The sequence below is a fragment of the Nyctibius grandis genome, chromosome 3, assembly GCF_013368605.1.
Source record: "Nyctibius grandis isolate bNycGra1 chromosome 3, bNycGra1.pri, whole genome shotgun sequence".
Taxonomy (NCBI): Eukaryota; Metazoa; Chordata; class Aves; order Nyctibiiformes; family Nyctibiidae; genus Nyctibius; species Nyctibius grandis.
The window spans coordinates 83,816,151-83,832,982 of NC_090660.1; the positions used below are offsets into that span (position 1 = coordinate 83,816,151).

At 39.3% G+C, this 16,832-nt stretch overlaps 1 protein-coding gene across 3 annotated transcripts in view; it reads left to right on the forward strand.

The window, feature by feature from the left end:
* Positions 1 to 79: 79 nt before the first annotated feature.
* The window catches only part of CPNE3 (copine 3), a 78,409-nt gene continuing 61,656 nt past the window's right edge, over positions 80 to 16,832 (forward strand). For all 3 annotated transcript variants that reach the window (XM_068397174.1, XM_068397173.1, XM_068397172.1), the window contains exons 1-8: positions 80 to 165; positions 666 to 766; positions 9,748 to 9,887; positions 10,472 to 10,651; positions 11,810 to 11,884; positions 12,355 to 12,426; positions 14,322 to 14,405; positions 16,061 to 16,150. In XM_068397174.1, the coding sequence (XP_068253275.1) occupies positions 9,756 to 9,887; positions 10,472 to 10,651; positions 11,810 to 11,884; positions 12,355 to 12,426; positions 14,322 to 14,405; positions 16,061 to 16,150 (633 nt within the window). In that variant the 5' untranslated portion in view covers positions 80 to 165; positions 666 to 766; positions 9,748 to 9,755. The remainder of the gene's footprint in view (positions 166 to 665; positions 767 to 9,747; positions 9,888 to 10,471; positions 10,652 to 11,809; positions 11,885 to 12,354; positions 12,427 to 14,321; positions 14,406 to 16,060; positions 16,151 to 16,832) is intronic.

Genomic DNA, 16,832 nt, shown 5'->3' on the forward strand with positions numbered 1-16,832 from the left:
CGCCGGCCGAGGGCGAGGAGGGTGGGCGTGGAGGGAGAGGGGCAGTCTGCGCATGCGCCCCTACCCCACGGCGGCCCCGGGGCGGGGCGCGCCCGGTTGGCATGGGCGTGGCCGCCGCCGGCGCCAGGGGTCCGCAGCCTCCGCAGCCTCCGGCGGCCCTGATAGGTAAGGGGTCCGACGGCGGGAGTGAGGGGCTGTGGCTGTTCCGCGGGGGAGCGGCGTTGCGCGCCATGCCGCTGTTCGGGGCGGGGCTGGGCTGGGCGTTGTCCGCGGGCGAGGCAGAGCGCTCGGGGCCCCGGGGACGGCGGCCCGTTGCCTGGTGGGGCCCCGTCGCCTTCCCTTGCCTCGCCTCAGGGGCGAGTGTTCCGCCCGCCTGGCCGCGCAGGGCGTCCGTCAGCCCGTTTGCCGCGTGGTTTGCTCCCCTTCCGGCCTGGGCAGAGGGAGTTGATGCCTTCTGCGCGTCGTTCCTTCGAGCTGCCGCCCGCCTGAGCCGCTCCACCCCTCCGGGCAGGCGGGGTCTGCCGCTTCGTACGGCTGAGAGACGAGTGGGGCTGGGGCGGGGAGACCGGGCCGGGCCGGGGAGGGCTGGGGAGGCCGCCCCTCTCCGGCTGCAGGCGGCGGTTCCCAGCTGTCCTAACCATCTGCCCTGGTGAAACATCCCCCAGGTGGCCGGCCCGCTCCCGGAGACCGGTAGCTGTCTGCGGGGAACTGGACACAAAGTTGTGCAGAGCTCGAGGGATCAGTCGTCTGGGTCGCCGTCCCTCAGGTAGTGTAACTCGGTGCAGTTACAGCTGTACGCCAGAACTTTTTAAGTCCTGGGTGTTGATCTCCATGGCGGTGTGATACTACTCTGAAGAGCGCCCTCCCCCTTCAGAAAGGAGACTGTCAGAAGTCGCCATCGTTCCTGAAAACACATCTGCTGTTCTTCCTGAGCTGCTGTTAGAGTGGGTTGTTGTTTTTGCTTTCTTTGTTGCAGTTGCATCGTATCTGTAAGAAAAACCTTAGCTGATGTGCGTGTTGTCATAATTTACTCTTCCACTAGGGAAAAGTTAAAACATGAAAGCTCTTCACTTTTGCTTCCATACTCATATCTTCAAAGTGCATTAAGGTAATACACATCACCCTGCCTCCAGAACTTACGTTTGTTTTCTTGGGAGTTTTATGTCTCCAAACATTCAAGTTAAAGGTATTTCTGTGGTAGTACAAAAAAAATTATTTAGTAGAATTAATTAGAGTCAAACTTAATCCCAGGTTATTTTTTTAAATGGAGTTTTAAATTTTAACTTTATATATGTATAATCACAGAGGTAAGATTTTTCCAAGGGTATGCAGAGCACCAGTAAGCATTAGAAGAAAAAAAAAGTAAGCAAGAATGATGTGTAGAGGAGCAAGGAGAACCAGACAGAGGTCTTTCTGTTTTATGATGTTAGGGAGAATGCAGTGTTTTTCCAACGAGTATGTTTGTGTTAAATGTCTCAGAATTAATCTATGCAAGTCCATTATATGTGACCGTTAGACTAATTTTAGTTCAGTTGTTGAAAGCAAAAGTCCATTTCCGGTAGGTTGAATAGTTAAGCCATTATTAAATGTTATTTGTCAGAATTCCAAGGTAGCAGTGCTGTACCACAGTGTTTTTACAGCCTTGTGTTATGCCCAAGGCATTAATGTTTCTTCAGAATTTAAGGCTAGAGGAAAGCCATAGTAGCTGTTTTGTGCAAACACCACGAAAGATCCTTCTTCTAGGGGTAATAAAACTAAAATCTCAACTCCACAGGTAGGTTAATGTTATTACCTGGAGTGGAGTTCGTGTTTGTTTTCCCCATTATTCTGATTTAGAATCAGGTGCTGTCATCCACCTCCCTGGCAGTGTTCAAGGCCAGGTAGGACGGGGCTTTGGGCAACCTGGTCTAGTGGAAACTGTCCCTGCCCATGGCAGGAAGGTTGGAACTAGATGATCTTTAAGGTCCCTTCCAACCCAAACCATTCTATGATTACCATGGTTTTCTTTAGGAAATGCCTTTAGGGACGCAGGTAAGTAGTAAGATATGTTTTGTCCTTCCTTATTGATTCTGTTTATTTTTCAGTGAAAGTCAGGGAGCTTTTCCAACATAAGTAATACATGATCAAGTTAGTATTTGTAGGTATTAGTTTCTGTTAAGCCCAACAAAGTTACTTCTATTCTTGGATCAATTAGTCTTAAGATTAATAAACAGCCCCTTCTAGCATCACATTTGAAGTTGTGGTGTGGCTTGTGGAAACAAGTAGACAGGAAGTAGAATTATGGTTCTCTTTACTGTTTTATGTTTGATTTCTTTGGTTTGTCTTTAATATTGCTTTAGATGAGTTGCCCAGGGATTTAAAAATGGCATTATTAAGCATTTGAAGGATTTCTGAATGTAGTTTTGGAGCTGGGTTGCTGGGTCCAAGCTTCTGTTTAAGAAACAGCCTTGCTTCATACTTTTGTGGTTGAATGAAGACCACAGAATCCTGTAGGTCCTTCCCATCCTGTAGCTGGATCGAGTGCATATTTTCACTCAGTGCTTTATTCAAGGCACAGTTAGTAGCCAGCTGAATTAGTTCTAGTGGTGGCAACTTGCTTCTGGTGCTCCTCACATCCAGGAGGGTTATTACTAAATCCTCGCGATAGGTGGTTAGCACATGTGCAATAGTCTGATTGTTCCAGGAAGCAGCACTATGGCTGTGTGCCTGTGTTCAGAGCCACTACCTGTGTATGTACAGAGCATGTATGATGCCTCCCAGGCACAGTGAATGCAGAGTGCAAGTAGCTGCTATGATACAGAACTGAAGGACAGCTGGCTGGAGAGCTCTTGGTTTGCCTATAGGAACGTTTGAAATATATCTGGGCTATAGTAAAGCATAATTTTGTGACTGTCAGTTTGAAGTTAGTGTTATTGTTTATACTGAGATAAAAAACGATATGCCGGAGCATTGTGGGATAGTCTTTTTATGGATTTTTATTAGACGACCCTGAGCAGCATAGGAAAGTATAGGTTTCTTAGAGCGTAAGCCATATTGGGAGCTTGCAAGCCACTGATTTTTGTCTACTTACTTTAAAGCACTATCACCTTATTGGAAGAAAAAGTATTAAATGAATAGGGCAAAAAAGGTAATCTGAGCTTTGTTCTTAAAGGGCATTTCTTACTGGACTTTTAAAATATCTAATTCATATTGTACTTTGTTCTCTAACAAAGGCTCCGAGTTTCCCATAAATAATCTTCACAGTGCTGCTGTCATGGGCACATAAAACTGTTGGACAGGTTACTTATTTTAAGAGGAGCTGTAGTTCCTCAAAGTATATGCATTTGAACCTGTTACTTTGATTGATATATGGGAATAGCAGTTCTTGGTTTTATTTTCCTTTCATTTCACATTTTAATGCTACTGTTGAAGCTTTAGCCTTTTGCTGAGAAGCCCAGAGGCAGACCTATGAGGTAAGTTACCAGAAACTCGTTTTTAAGAACTGGTATTTGTAATGGTGAAGTGTTACATGCCAGACTTGAAAGAGACTGTAAGAAGGGTTAGTCTTGCACCTTGTTTCTGCAATAAAACGCAGCAAGTTTTAGTGAGCTACAAGTTTTTCTTTCTTCTGGATAATATTAATTATGTAAAGTCAGTCAGTGACTCTACACAGAGAAATTGCAATGAAGAATACACAATTTAAGATACTATTAAAATTGCATAGTCGATAGATTGTTTTCCATAAAGTAATTGACATAAAAATATTCTGATAAAACATATATGCAGGGAACGTTTTCCCCTGGTTGAATGCTGTCTGCTTAAAACAACTAAATTTTGAAGTCAGGAGATCCGTGTTTCTTAATTTTCTCGTTCAGGGCATAATATTACCTTTTATAGTTTAGCTCACTTGGATCAAAACATCACCCAAAATTCTTAAAATACTTGTGTGAGGAGGATGCTGGGAAGAACCTTCAGCATTAAACGTATGCCTAAAGGGTGAACACACATATTCAGGAATAAAAAAGTCAACAGAAGGATACTTAGCAATGGCTGTTTCTAAGTCATCTTGTGAACAGGTGTCCTAGAAGTCAAATTGATGGTTTCTGATCTGCACAGTGGGATTTTTTTTAAATAGAATTCTAAATATATCCTTTGGCAATGTAACTTAATGATAAATTTTTATATATAGGAACTATCTACAAATAGTTGCCTGACTTGTTACACCAGTGTATTACCAATCCAGTAGATAAATATTTGACCTGCCTGAGTGTGATGAAGCTTGTATAAATAATGATTCATTTCCCATAGAGAAAACAATGTCTCCCTTCTAACACACTCATATGCCTCAGATTTCTGAAGTACTAGCTCTTATTTTTGTTTGGCATAATCCCAAGTAAAATGAGTTCTGTGTCATTAGGGTTTTATCAGCGTAATCTCACTTGTTCAGTTAAAAATGATATAATTCCTTTGTGCATACTAAATAGTGAGTGTGAGAAGATGTAGCTTACACTCAAGGTTTTGTGTGATTCTTCAAATACTTACAGAACAATTCAAGTTGAGGTTTATTACTTTCAGCTGCTTCTGTTATTCAACTTGTGAGCACATCAGCTAGTGCCACATGAGAATTTTATCAGCTGTATTGCCTGTAAAGAGAGAGAAAGAGAGGAGCCAGAATTCAGATTTAGAAGTATGATTTTTAGAGAAGCCTCTAGTTTTCAAATGCAGTGTTGAAAATAGTTTATGAAGCAATCTTAGGCTCTATGACTTCATATGAAATGTCAGCTACTGTGAGGTGGTCTGTTTCCTTGACAATTGAAGGGTTATTTTGAGATTTTTTTAATTATACATTTATATACATGTCGTCCAAGATCACTAGAAATTGTGTCGCAACTAACCCCATCAGCGGAAAGAAGGATCAGTTTGTCATAATTTCATTGTCAGCTTTTTGCAGCAGACGTGACATTTCCTGGGAGTATGTTGTCATTCCCTGCTCGTTGCATATGCAACTGTGATAAAGAGATGCTAGAGGACTACACTGAGATTATGGATTGGGTAGGTTATACTGTCAGATAGATGTTGTCTCCCAGGTTATTTTAATTTAAATCTAGTTTTGTCCGTCTTTGTGCAGGCTCTTCGCCAGAACCCTTCTTGTGAAAGGCTGTTGCAAGAAGTGCTGTTACTGCTTGGTCTGAGATGCAGTAAAAGAGGTTCTAAGGAATACAGGCCTTGGAGATCTTTACTACAGAAATTTCTATTTGCAAGAAACGGTATCTTAGTCCTGTCTGAAAGACCAGACACTGAACAATTGCATATACTGAATGTTCAGAACATAAAGCTTCATGTGCATTATTTCAGGTTTAGGCTTGGTTCAAGACTTCCATTTTTCTAATCTGTCTGAATAAGTAATTTATTTCCATGTTGCCATCTGCCCAGGTTCGTGGGAAATACTTAATAATCCAAGAAGGATCAGAGCACTGCTTGTATACGGTACTGACTTTTTCAGTCTGTCACACGGTTTGCATAAAATGCCTAAGTGTATCATTATAGCTACAAGATTAGCTAATCAGGAATAGACTTATATTAGCAAGTTCTGAAATGTTTCCTCTGCTTTTTCTGTGTCTATCTGGCCCTGAGGTAACTACAAAATATGGATTTTTGGTCTCGTGTCATTCGTAGTTCACAGGAACTAGGAAATGTTCTATGACAGCAATAGCTTACATCAGAATAGGTTTGAGACTTGTGACTAAAGGCAGTGATACCAAACCCAGCTAGAGGAGTGCTCACCTCATTAGTCCTTTTGTCTTCTTGTAGTTATGTATTTCTGTTTGTCAGATTGGGAAGCACCTGTGGTTATGGACATATCACTGTACTACTCTGGAAGGTTATCTGGGTAAGCCTATGCTCTCTGGTATTGCAGCATTGACAGGATTGCTTCAGTCTGACAGTTCCCAAGCGCTCTGTTAGAAGATTATTCTTATAATAGATCTGTTCCTTTCCAAGTAAAATGCCATGTTTACAGTTTCTGTTGAAAAGCAGACATTGGCTGGGTTATTTGATGGATGCCACTTATCTTCAATAGAATCATTAGTGGAATTCAATGGACATTATGATCAGTGGAACTGTGAGACAAGACTAGTCCTTGACTTAAGAGTTTTGCTTTGATAATGACAGCTCAAGCAGAAGGACTCGTAATATACTTAGTTGACTAATCATGTTCCTGAGGAACAAGTACCTCCTTTGTGACTGGACATTGCTGTAGTTCAGAGTCTGGATGTTGCAAGTTCTGCCATACAGTTTATATAGTAATTTTCAGTCTTCTGTCCAGAATTGTTGGTGGTTTTTTAAGAGCTTGATACGTTTCTGTGGTCATAAAAGCTAATGCAATAAAAAGGACTATTGAGCTGTCATCTGGCCCCATTCTGATGTGCTTTGCCTCACTTATGGTGTACCCTACGTGGAGAACAGACAGTTGATAGCTTGAGAAAAGCAGAGGTTTTAATTATATTTGGCCAATGGGGAGCACAGTTACTTTCATAACAATAACTAATTGAATAAATAAGTCTCTTGATATGTGATGTAACTTACTGACAGTCAAGGCTCATCCTACCAGAGCCCAAACAATATCACCTGTCCATGTAAAGTTATTCCAGTATCCCAAATGTGCAAGTAATCCAGTCATATATCTAGAGTATTTTACATCTGATTTACCTACTAGATCTGATAGTGTGGTAGAATGATATGTCAAGAGGTAATACACTAGTGCAGCTGTGATTTCTTGTTTCTACCATCCTGAAGAGACTGCAATTTGCCAGACTCTATTCCATCAAGTCTTCAAAAAGAGCATGCTTACTTACCTGACAGTGATTCTGATCCTTGAGGATGTTTATCATCTTTAGGAATCCTACCACCCCCCTCCCAAACCTGTTTTGGAAGTTTTCAGCTAACACAGGCTTTCAGACGTGAGGAGAATTGGGTGTAGCTGAAGTCATTCTTCCTTTTATGCCGTATGGGATTACGAGGATTCATGCAGCATATGCAGAGCTGCAACAGCTGTTGCTGTTCAAAAGAGTTCTGAGTTCACATGCGAAACACCTGTATGCCCTCTACAAGTTCTGTAATGACTGCTGTGTTTTAAGAAAAGTATCTGTTTTTTATGTATTGAGCTTCACTACCGTAAATACTGTTTTGGGTTAATGAGATATGACTTTTTCTCACAAGTATTTTACTAACTTCTAATGTTTATAACATTATTGAAAATCAGGTTGTATACAACTCTTTACTGTAAAACATATCAGTCTTATGGTATTTTGGATAACCATGTTGCCTTTTTTTCAAGTAAAATAGCAAAATTATTTCTTGAAATGCATTAGAAGGATGACAGACCTCTTCAACCCATTATACAAATATTAATTCCTTGTTGTCTCAAACTCTGAGGAAAATGCCTTGCATTATTTTTCATCATGGATTTTGCAAAACTGGAAACGGAATAGATTAAAGGACCATCTCAGGATTTGGGAAATTTTACTTTTGTATCTGGGTTTCAAGTTGAATGTCCTCCACTTGGATAAATGCGTGTTCTTGTTATAAGTTGACTTTTATCTAATATGGATGCAATTATTAGGTCTCAAACAAGAGCATTTGTATTTCAGGGAAAGGAAGCAGGTTTTTTATTCTTCCTTTCTCTGTGTGTTAAAGGATGCTTTTTGCACAGCACCTCTTTTGCTACATCTGCTCTTTTCCCACATTAGATGCATAGTGAGAGAGTCGGTGACATGTGAAGGAGGAGAGGGAGTTAACAGGATTGATGTATTCATGTGAGAAAGTACTTGTGATGTAAGAGAAGTGGGACATGCACACACACACAGAGGCTAAGTAGAAAAAGCTGACCAGATTTTTAGGTTGACTGGATGCTATCCATTTTCCAGTGATTTTGGAAACATTAACAAAAGAAATCTGGCTACAAGTCCTTCTGGATACTCATAATAATAATGAGTTTCAGGGAAGTTAGATAAAGAAAATATTGACTGTTTTGAGAAATACGTCTCAATTCAAGTTTGACTTCTGTTTAATTTCATGAAAACCCTTTTTACTTGCTGTTGCAGCATCAGTGAGTATTAGAGCATCATTTTGTCAGCAGAAAGTTGTTTTTCTGGAAACAGCCATTAAGGAGTCACGCACTGGTCTGCACTGGATTCTATGGGCAAAGCCACTGACCGTTAATGAGCTCTGTCTGGTAGCCAGGAAAGCAGTAGGGAATGGAAAATACCAGTATCAAAAGAGAACCAGGAAAAAGGGGGCAGGCTGCTTTTTAAAGGTATGCTTTCTATGTCTAAAAAAAAAAAATGGTTTAAAACCAATTTAAATACTTAGAGCTTCACTTTTTTTTCGCCTCAAGGACAATGACTGAAACTTGATAAAGTCATGAGAGCAAAAGATACTGAAAGATGGAATCATGTTTAGGTGTTTGGGAGGTGCAGAAGGATTTCCATGAATCTGACATGCTTAACAATAATGTATGTGCATGGATGTTTGACTGGTTCCTTTACAGATAATTTATATTTACTTTAGTCTTCGAAAGGTCCCTCTCTAAGATAGCAAAACAGAGATGGAGAGGCAACATGTGACGTGTGCCCTAGTGGAATACAGGAAGCCTCCCATCTTCCTTTCCTTTTTTGCCTCTAAAGAAAGTTCTTTTTCACCAAAAGTCATATGAATGCAGTGAAAGGAAGAGAGATGGGTTGGGTTGGGTTAAGTAGAGTTTCATGTTCAAGTACGCTATATGTGCATGATGCAAGTGAGCTGGCTAGATAGAAGCAAGTGCCTTTCCTTCCTTATTCTGTTTATTGTCAAGGACAGTTGTACTATAGAGGCTCACCTCCGAAGGAGGTGTTGGAAATGATCAACTGTATTCTTGAAGAGTGTAATTACAGAGATTTTTTTAATATAGAAAATATCTGCTGATCAGACCTGGTTAGGCTTGCAAATGCACGTTATCCTAGAGTGGGATTCGTAACGGATAATGAAGTTGTTTCTGTAGGTCTGTAGTATCTGCTGGTCTTTTCAGCTCCAGTGGAGAATGATTGAGATAGTTAAGAGGAAATGTAAGAAAGCGTTCAGTTGTTCTTTTTTAAATGAACCTCCAGAAAGAACACTTCCTCCTAATTCTCAGTTGTTACTTGACTTTGTTTATCCCTATTATTAAAAATTGTAGCTGTTTTTGAAGATGTACTAAAGCAAGATCCTATTCCTGTTACCCACTTAAACTCCTTTTCCAATTCTGCCATGCTCATGGCTTCAGCGTTTTGTTATAAAGGTTTGGTGGGGGAGTATATCATATGATTTTTTTCCTTATTCATTGCATTATTATTAATATCTACATTATAAGATACTGACATTCATGTGGGCTTTACAGGATGTAATTTAAAGCTTGCGAAGTTTTATTGTTGGCAGTTCAAACCACTGTGCTTTCTTTGTGGTGTATCCTGTTTTCCATTTGGTTCCTCAAGCATTCCAAGAAACCTGATCTTGTTTCTTATGTGCAGATTTTGAAATGAAGTTTTATACCTATGTGGCAAAGCCAAGAGTATCACAGTAATACCGTAATGTTGGTACATCAGAAATCTTAAAATTTGCATTTGGAGCCTCAAATCTCTCTCCTGACAAGCTAACAGTTCTAATGATCAGTCAGAGAATTAATGCATTGTGACAACCTCACTGTTTGCTTTTTAGCCTGTGTTTAAAATAATGATTTCTGTTGCTGCTTTCTAGCTTAACAAATGGCGGCACAGTGTGTGACAAAGGTGGAGCTGACTATTGCCTGCACCAATCTCTTGGATAAAGATGTTGGTTCCAAGTCAGACCCGCTGTGTGTGCTTCTCCAGAACACGAGTGGTCAGCAGTGGTATGAGGTACAGTGTGAATCTGCTAAAAACAGTCTAACTTGTTGGACCTTTTAAAACACTAGAGCATATGATTTCATTAAAATGTTTTAATTATGTGCCAGCACCTCTGAATACTTTTCATTAGATTATGTCTATAATAGTTCTACAGGTAGCACACTAATAATAGTTTTCTAATAAATACTTACACCTGTCTGATTTTAGCACTGTTCCCCCAGCCATGTGTGGACGAACAGAAGAAGCCTTCCAAGTGCTTTAATGTGCTTTCATAAATACAGTACTCCAAAACTAGGGTCTTATCGTGGATTTGGCAATATACCATTTTTATGTTGGTCTTCCCTATGCAGGAATATATAATCCTTACAGAGAGCACAGAAAAACAGGTCCTCAAATATCTCTGACTTGCAGCAGTGGGTTTTGTAATATAATGTGGTTATTTATATTTGATGAAAGGTTTGTAGGAAGGATATGGCTTATGGCTTTATACTTTACACTAAGAAGAAATTTTGAAAGTCTTTAATAATGTGTTATTTGATTTGAGTGCTTGTTTAGTTGGTGAAGTACTGGATAAAGTGATATCTTTCTAACTGCAGGTTGATCGCACAGAAAGAGTTAAGAATTCCTTGAACCCAAAGTTTGCCAAGAAATTCCTAATTGATTACTATTTTGAACTTGTTCAGAAACTTAAATTTGGAATATATGACATCGATAACAAAACCTTTGATCTGAGTGATGATGACTTCTTAGGAGAATTTGAATGTACACTGGGACAAGTAAGTATGCAGATGATTTCCCTTAGAATTAAGAAAACATAAGTTAGTGCAAATCATTAACCACTTTTACCTTAAATTTATCACTATATTCCTGTGTAGTTGGGGTACTGTGAAGTTGAATAGGATTCCCTTCATTTGTTTTTCTTCAAGCCTCAGTTCAGTGTATATACATTTTATTTGCAACAGGTCTTGAGATGATGCCCTGAAATGTACTCTAGAATGGTGACTGTCCAGATTGCTGTAAGTGGACTGTCAATGAGCACAAAGTAGTAATTGCTGTTTATTTGCTCTAATACTAAAATTCTTAATCTTTTGTGCTCCATAGAAAGAGAATTGGTGTATAGCAACGTAAGAGTGTTCACAAGAGCCATCTTAATGTTGTAATTTGCTTTCCACTCAAGGCAAGCAGTGATTCTCATTCTGCCTACTGTTGATTTCAAATTGTCATTTCCCTGTCAAATTCTGCTATTGGTGCTATCACAATCAAGCAGCTCCTTTTTAACTTGTTCTTTCTAATAGATTCTTTGAAGGCACTTCTTCTCAGGAGAGTCTTGGGATTTTTCCTCCCCTATGTCTAAAGCATTATGAAGATGGAGGCATTATGAAATGAAATTCAGTAACAATTTAAAATTAATTGTTCCTTTTTAAAGTAAAGAAGGACCTGTAGAATGAGTGGACACACTTCTGAGAAAGCATTGCCTGGAGAGGATAAAAAAAATCGACTAGAAACACTGCAGGGGGAGGCTGATGTTTGTTTGCATGATAAACGTGTTTATAAATCTGTTTGCTGAAGCTGTTTATGAAACATGGCTTGCATGTGTTTGAATGGTATGTGTGAAAGACTTCAGAACAATTTGAGATTGGAACTTAAGATTATTATCTTTGTCCATGTATGTGTATCATGTTACTACAAGACTTTTACTTTCATATTACTCCTGACCTGTATGTGTTCATCTGCATATGTATTTTAAAATTTTGAAGTGTATCGAGTATTACCTATTTATTTATAGGAGATCATGGGAAGTAAATGTAATGCTGCCTTCTTCATGATGAAGGAAAAATTCCTAAAGTGAAAATATCTCACTATCTCATTTAATTCCTTTGAAAATCTATTAAATTGCACTAATAATGCTTGATACTCAAATTTTGTCTTGGCAGATAGTTTCTAGCAGGACTGTAACAAAACCATTAGTACTTAAAAATGGCAGACCTGCTGGAAGAGGAAGTATTATGGTAAGACAATTAAGACAATAAATCTCTTCAACATTTATCCTTCAATGTTTTTGTGGGGTTTCTTAAGTTAGTTAGTAGCTTGAACACAGCGTGTCTAATCTACAGTACTATAAAAAAGTATCTTAAAGCATTTTTTTTGCACTAATTGTGCACTAATATTTCTTTATCATCCAAAAGGAGAGCAGCCCGCCTTTTGCATCCAGAAGTCTCATTGCATCCATCAAAATAATTAGGGCATCTGATGTGCTACTGTTTGGGCAGTGTCTTTAATTGTCAGTGTCATCATCTAGTGAATCCCCATGTCAAATCAAATTGTTTCTCCCTCCCTCCACCCCATTTCTTAATTTCTTAATTTCATTTGTGAGCAAATATGAATTTTTTTAATGGACCTGTGATAAGTGTTGTGAGTATGAGAAAACTATGTAGTTCCTGAATACAAAATAAGTAATTTATTTTGTTTGCCTATCTAGATTACAGCAGAAGAGGTGAAGGATAACAGGGTGGTTGTATTGGAAGTAGAAGCAAGGAAACTGGACAATAAGGTATTTAAGTGATTGCCTTTTCTTTGATAAAGTACTAAAATCAGAATCTTGTCCAAACAGGAAACATTAAAATGTTCTTTCTTATTGGACCACTCAGTGGATAAGGAGTTGGCTTGATGGTCACACTCAAAGAGTTACAGTCAACGGCTCGATGTCCAAGTGGACACCAGTGACGAGTGGCGTTCCTCAGGAGTCAGTATTGGGACCGGCCCTGTTTAACATCTTTGTTGGCGATATGGACAGTGGGATTGAGTTGCCCTCAGCAAGTTTGCAGACAACACCAAGCTGTGTGGTGCGGTCGACACTCTGAAGGGAAGGGATGCCATCCAGAGGGATCTTGACAGGCTTGAGAGCTGGGCCTGTCTGAACCGCATGAAGTTCAATAAGGCCAAGTGCAAGGTCCTGCATGTGGGTCAAGGCAATCCAAGCACAAATACAGGCTGGGCCGAGAATAGATTGAGAGCAGCCCTGAGGAGAAGGACTTGGGGGTGATGGTTGACGAGAAGCTCAACATGAGCCAGCAATGTGCGATTACAGCCCAGAAGGCCAACCATATCCTGGGCTGCATCAAAAGCAGCATGGCCAGCAGGCTGAGGGAGGTGGTTCTGCCCCTCTACTCCTCTCTTGTGAGACCCCACCTGGAGTACTGCGTCCAGCTCTGGGGCCCCAAACATAAGAAGGACATGGAGCTGTTAGAACGAGTCCAGAGGAGGGCCACGAAGATGATGAGAGGGCTGGAGCACCTCTCCTATGAAGAGAGGCTGAGAGCGTTGGGGCTGTTCAGCCTGGAGAAGAGAAGGCTCCAAAGAGACCTTCTAGCAACCTTCTAGTACCTGAAGGGGGCCTCCAGGAAAGCGGGAGAGGGACTTTTTACAAGGGCAAGTAGTGACAGGACGAGGGGGAATGGTTTTAAACTGAAGGAGGGTAGATTTAGATTAGATATGAGGAAGAAATTCTTTCCTGTGAGGGTAGTGAGACACTGGAACAGGTTGCCCAGAGAAGCTGTGGCTGCCCCCTCCCTGGCAGTGTTTAAGGCCAGGCTGGATGGGGCTCTGAGCAACCTGGTCTAGTGGAAAGGTGTCCCTGCCTGTGGCAGGGGTGTTGGAACTAGATGATCTTTAAGGTCCCTTCCAACCCAAAGCATTCTATGATTCAATGATTTTTTGCTGAAAGAATTAAATCCATTAGGATTTTCCTTACACTAAAAAAGAAGTTGAAGAAAGATTGCTTCAGAGTAACTTCATTGACTGTTTTGAAATGAATTATCACTTATTTCTAAATAAGACAAGTGCATTGCAGGGATATTCCATGAATAGCATGCTTCCATTTAGATGTAAATCTTTACATTTAATTATAAAGATAAGGGAGTTTTGGTATTTCCATTGGTTTGAATAGTTGTATAAATGATTACCTGTTAGCTCGCTCAAATAAATGCTAAAGAGTGTACTTGGAGTGTAGAAATCTGTTATGTTAAATATTTTGAGGCTGGCTAAAAATACTGTAGAAAGACATTGAAAAACAAAATTAAAAAAAATAATAGAAAAAAATATTATTTTTCCAAGTCAATTTAATGATACTTTTTTGAACTGGATGAAATCCTTAGTTTCCTAACTATCCATCATAGTGCTTATTAGTATAAATATTCTTTTGCTTGAACTGTCAGGTATTTCATATATGGACACTGCAGAACTTTTATCCTGCATTGACAGACATGCCCTGTTTTCTTCCTCTCTTTCACAGGTGGTAATATAATCAGACTTGGATTTCTTCATCTAAAGCTTCTGTTCTCTGAATATTTAGTTTACTTTTTGTTAATCTAAGTGTGTTTTAACTAGCATTTAATGGCATTCATGCCACAGGCTGTTCTGGGATAATTACATGTTCTTTAAATACAGGATTTTTTTGGAAAGTCAGATCCTTATCTGGAATTCCACAAGCAGACTGGAGATGGAAACTGGGTGATGGTTCACAGAACAGAGGTAGGATATTTTCAGTTAACAACCAGAGATTAAGATTATTTGATTTCCACTATATCACAGCACTAGACGTACAGTGCCTTACAAAAAGGAGAGAATGGTCTGGTAGTTGACATGCAGACCAGTTAGAAATCACCTCAGCACTTCCACTGATTATCTGATAGGACAGGAAGTCTACCTTACTCTGGTTCTGGTTTATGCTATCCTATTTTAAAGGAAAATACTTTTTTTTTTTTAAACTTTCTGCCATCTAGAAGAAAACAAGTGTTTTGAAAAGGTACTGCATGCTGACACAGGGACATCTGTCTCAGTGCTGCTCCGAGGTTAGAACTTGGGCATTTGTGTGACTGTGCTGTTCTTATGTCAGTGTCACCTAGCTGTACCATTTACTAATGAAAGTAATTATACCGAACACTTGCATAGCAAGGGCAAGCCAAAGATACTGCCCAGTGAGGGAAAAACGTGACTCAGCAGCAGCAGCAGCCTTCCACCCAGGTGAAGGTGCAGAGTTCCTGTGGCAGCAAGTCAGAGGGTAGGAGTAGGTTCAAAATGTCTCGCTGTAGTGGAAGTTCAGGCCTTAGTCACAACTGAGGTTTTGAAGTGGTGACCATAGTAATTTTGAAACACGAATGTTGAAGAAGTATAAATCCTTTTTGTGTCAGATGTGTAAAAATAGTTTCTCTTATGAGGTGGTTCTTCTGCATAAAAGGTATCTTTTCCATGAGGATTTCAGTCATCTTCAATTTCAGTAATGAATCCAGAATTTGCTGTTCCTGGCTAGAACTGTCTGGAGGATTCATTCTTTATGTTACAGATTTTTTAAAACCTTTCTATGTTACTATTACTTACTATTTGCATTTTCAAAAGAGAGATTTGTTTCTCTGCACTCCTACAGTGCTGGAAGTATAAGTATTACTATTATTAGGTATTATTAATAAAGTATTGCTTGTTGTGTGTAGTTTCTTGTGCTTTCTAAGATCATTATTTGGTGTATTGGGTATATTACAGATACTTTCCAGTCGACATATTCTGCACGTTCTTCAGTATTATTCTTAAATATCACTTATTTAGTGATACTCAGCTTGAGAGACTGTATGCAGTAGGGTGTCTCTTTATCCTCATGCACTATTTCTGCTTAACTATACCATGAATTTCTTGAGGGAACATCAGTAAGTGGCATTTCAGAATAACTATATGCAGGAGTGAGTTGTGATCTCCAGAGCAATGATGTATTCAGAAATTCCAATGTAATCTTTTTCCATATTTTTTTGGTAAGTCATGCTTTTATATATGTTTGTGTGTATGTATATATGTGTTCTTATTAAAAAAAAAAAAAAAACAACAGTATCAATATTTATGTAATGACAAATTCAGATTTTTGCAGTGTAGTAGTTGAATGATATAGTAGATCACAGTGCAGTCTGGAAAAATATGGAGTTGAAAGATACCACCTCTTTTGGACAATAGTATTGTATGTTAGGAATGTTTAGTTTGTTTGTATCCTATATGTTAGGATTTGGATTGCAGGAAGTGATAGACAGCAGCATTAGTCTACTGTTTTTGCTTACAAAAATCGTGGCATGAAGGTATCACCAATTACAATGACTACTTTCCACTCTCGTGAACAATACTATTCTGGCTTTTTTTTTTTTTAACAGGTTATCAAAAACAACCTGAATCCTGTTTGGAGGCCCTTTAAGGTCTCTCTCAATTCTCTGTGTTACAGTGATATGGATAAGTCAATCAAGGTAGTGTATATGAAATGTATGTATGAATCAATGCATTAAAAAAAAAGTAGGATATGTAATAAATGGAAGATGTGTATTCTAGTTATTGCCTCTTTTTGTTTCTTATTCTTATTTGAAAGTCACAGAGATACATGCATGTTGTAGGAAAAAAAAATCTCACATTTGTGATGCATTATCTGATAAAAGTTGGCCTTTGAAAGTCTGGGGAACCTGTTGAACATAAGCAGCTTTGAAATGTCCAATTCAGTTTCTTATTTAGGTCATACAGTTTTAGTGTTGCATCAGCCAACATTGGTGGTGTTAAGATATTGTATAGTGAAAGATTATGTGGTAAAGGCTGCAGTATGCTTTGCTCTACATTATGGATCTTGTAATACTTTGTTACTGGTGCAAAAGTGAATATTTATGAAATCTTAATACACTACCTGATACAATTAATTACATGTAATATACTAGCTGAGGTGACAGGTGTGGACCAGATGTATCTTGTGGTAACCAGATGTAGCAACTCTTCTCCTGAGATGAAACTTTCTGTCAGAAAGTCCACCAAATCTGGGAAGTGATAATTTTACCAGGACTGATCTTTAATTCTTTGTATCTTCAGATCTTATCTTGAATAAGTTATGTTTAACTTCTGAATGTTTTTCTTCAGGAATTCCCTTTAGGGGAAGCTAAACAACCA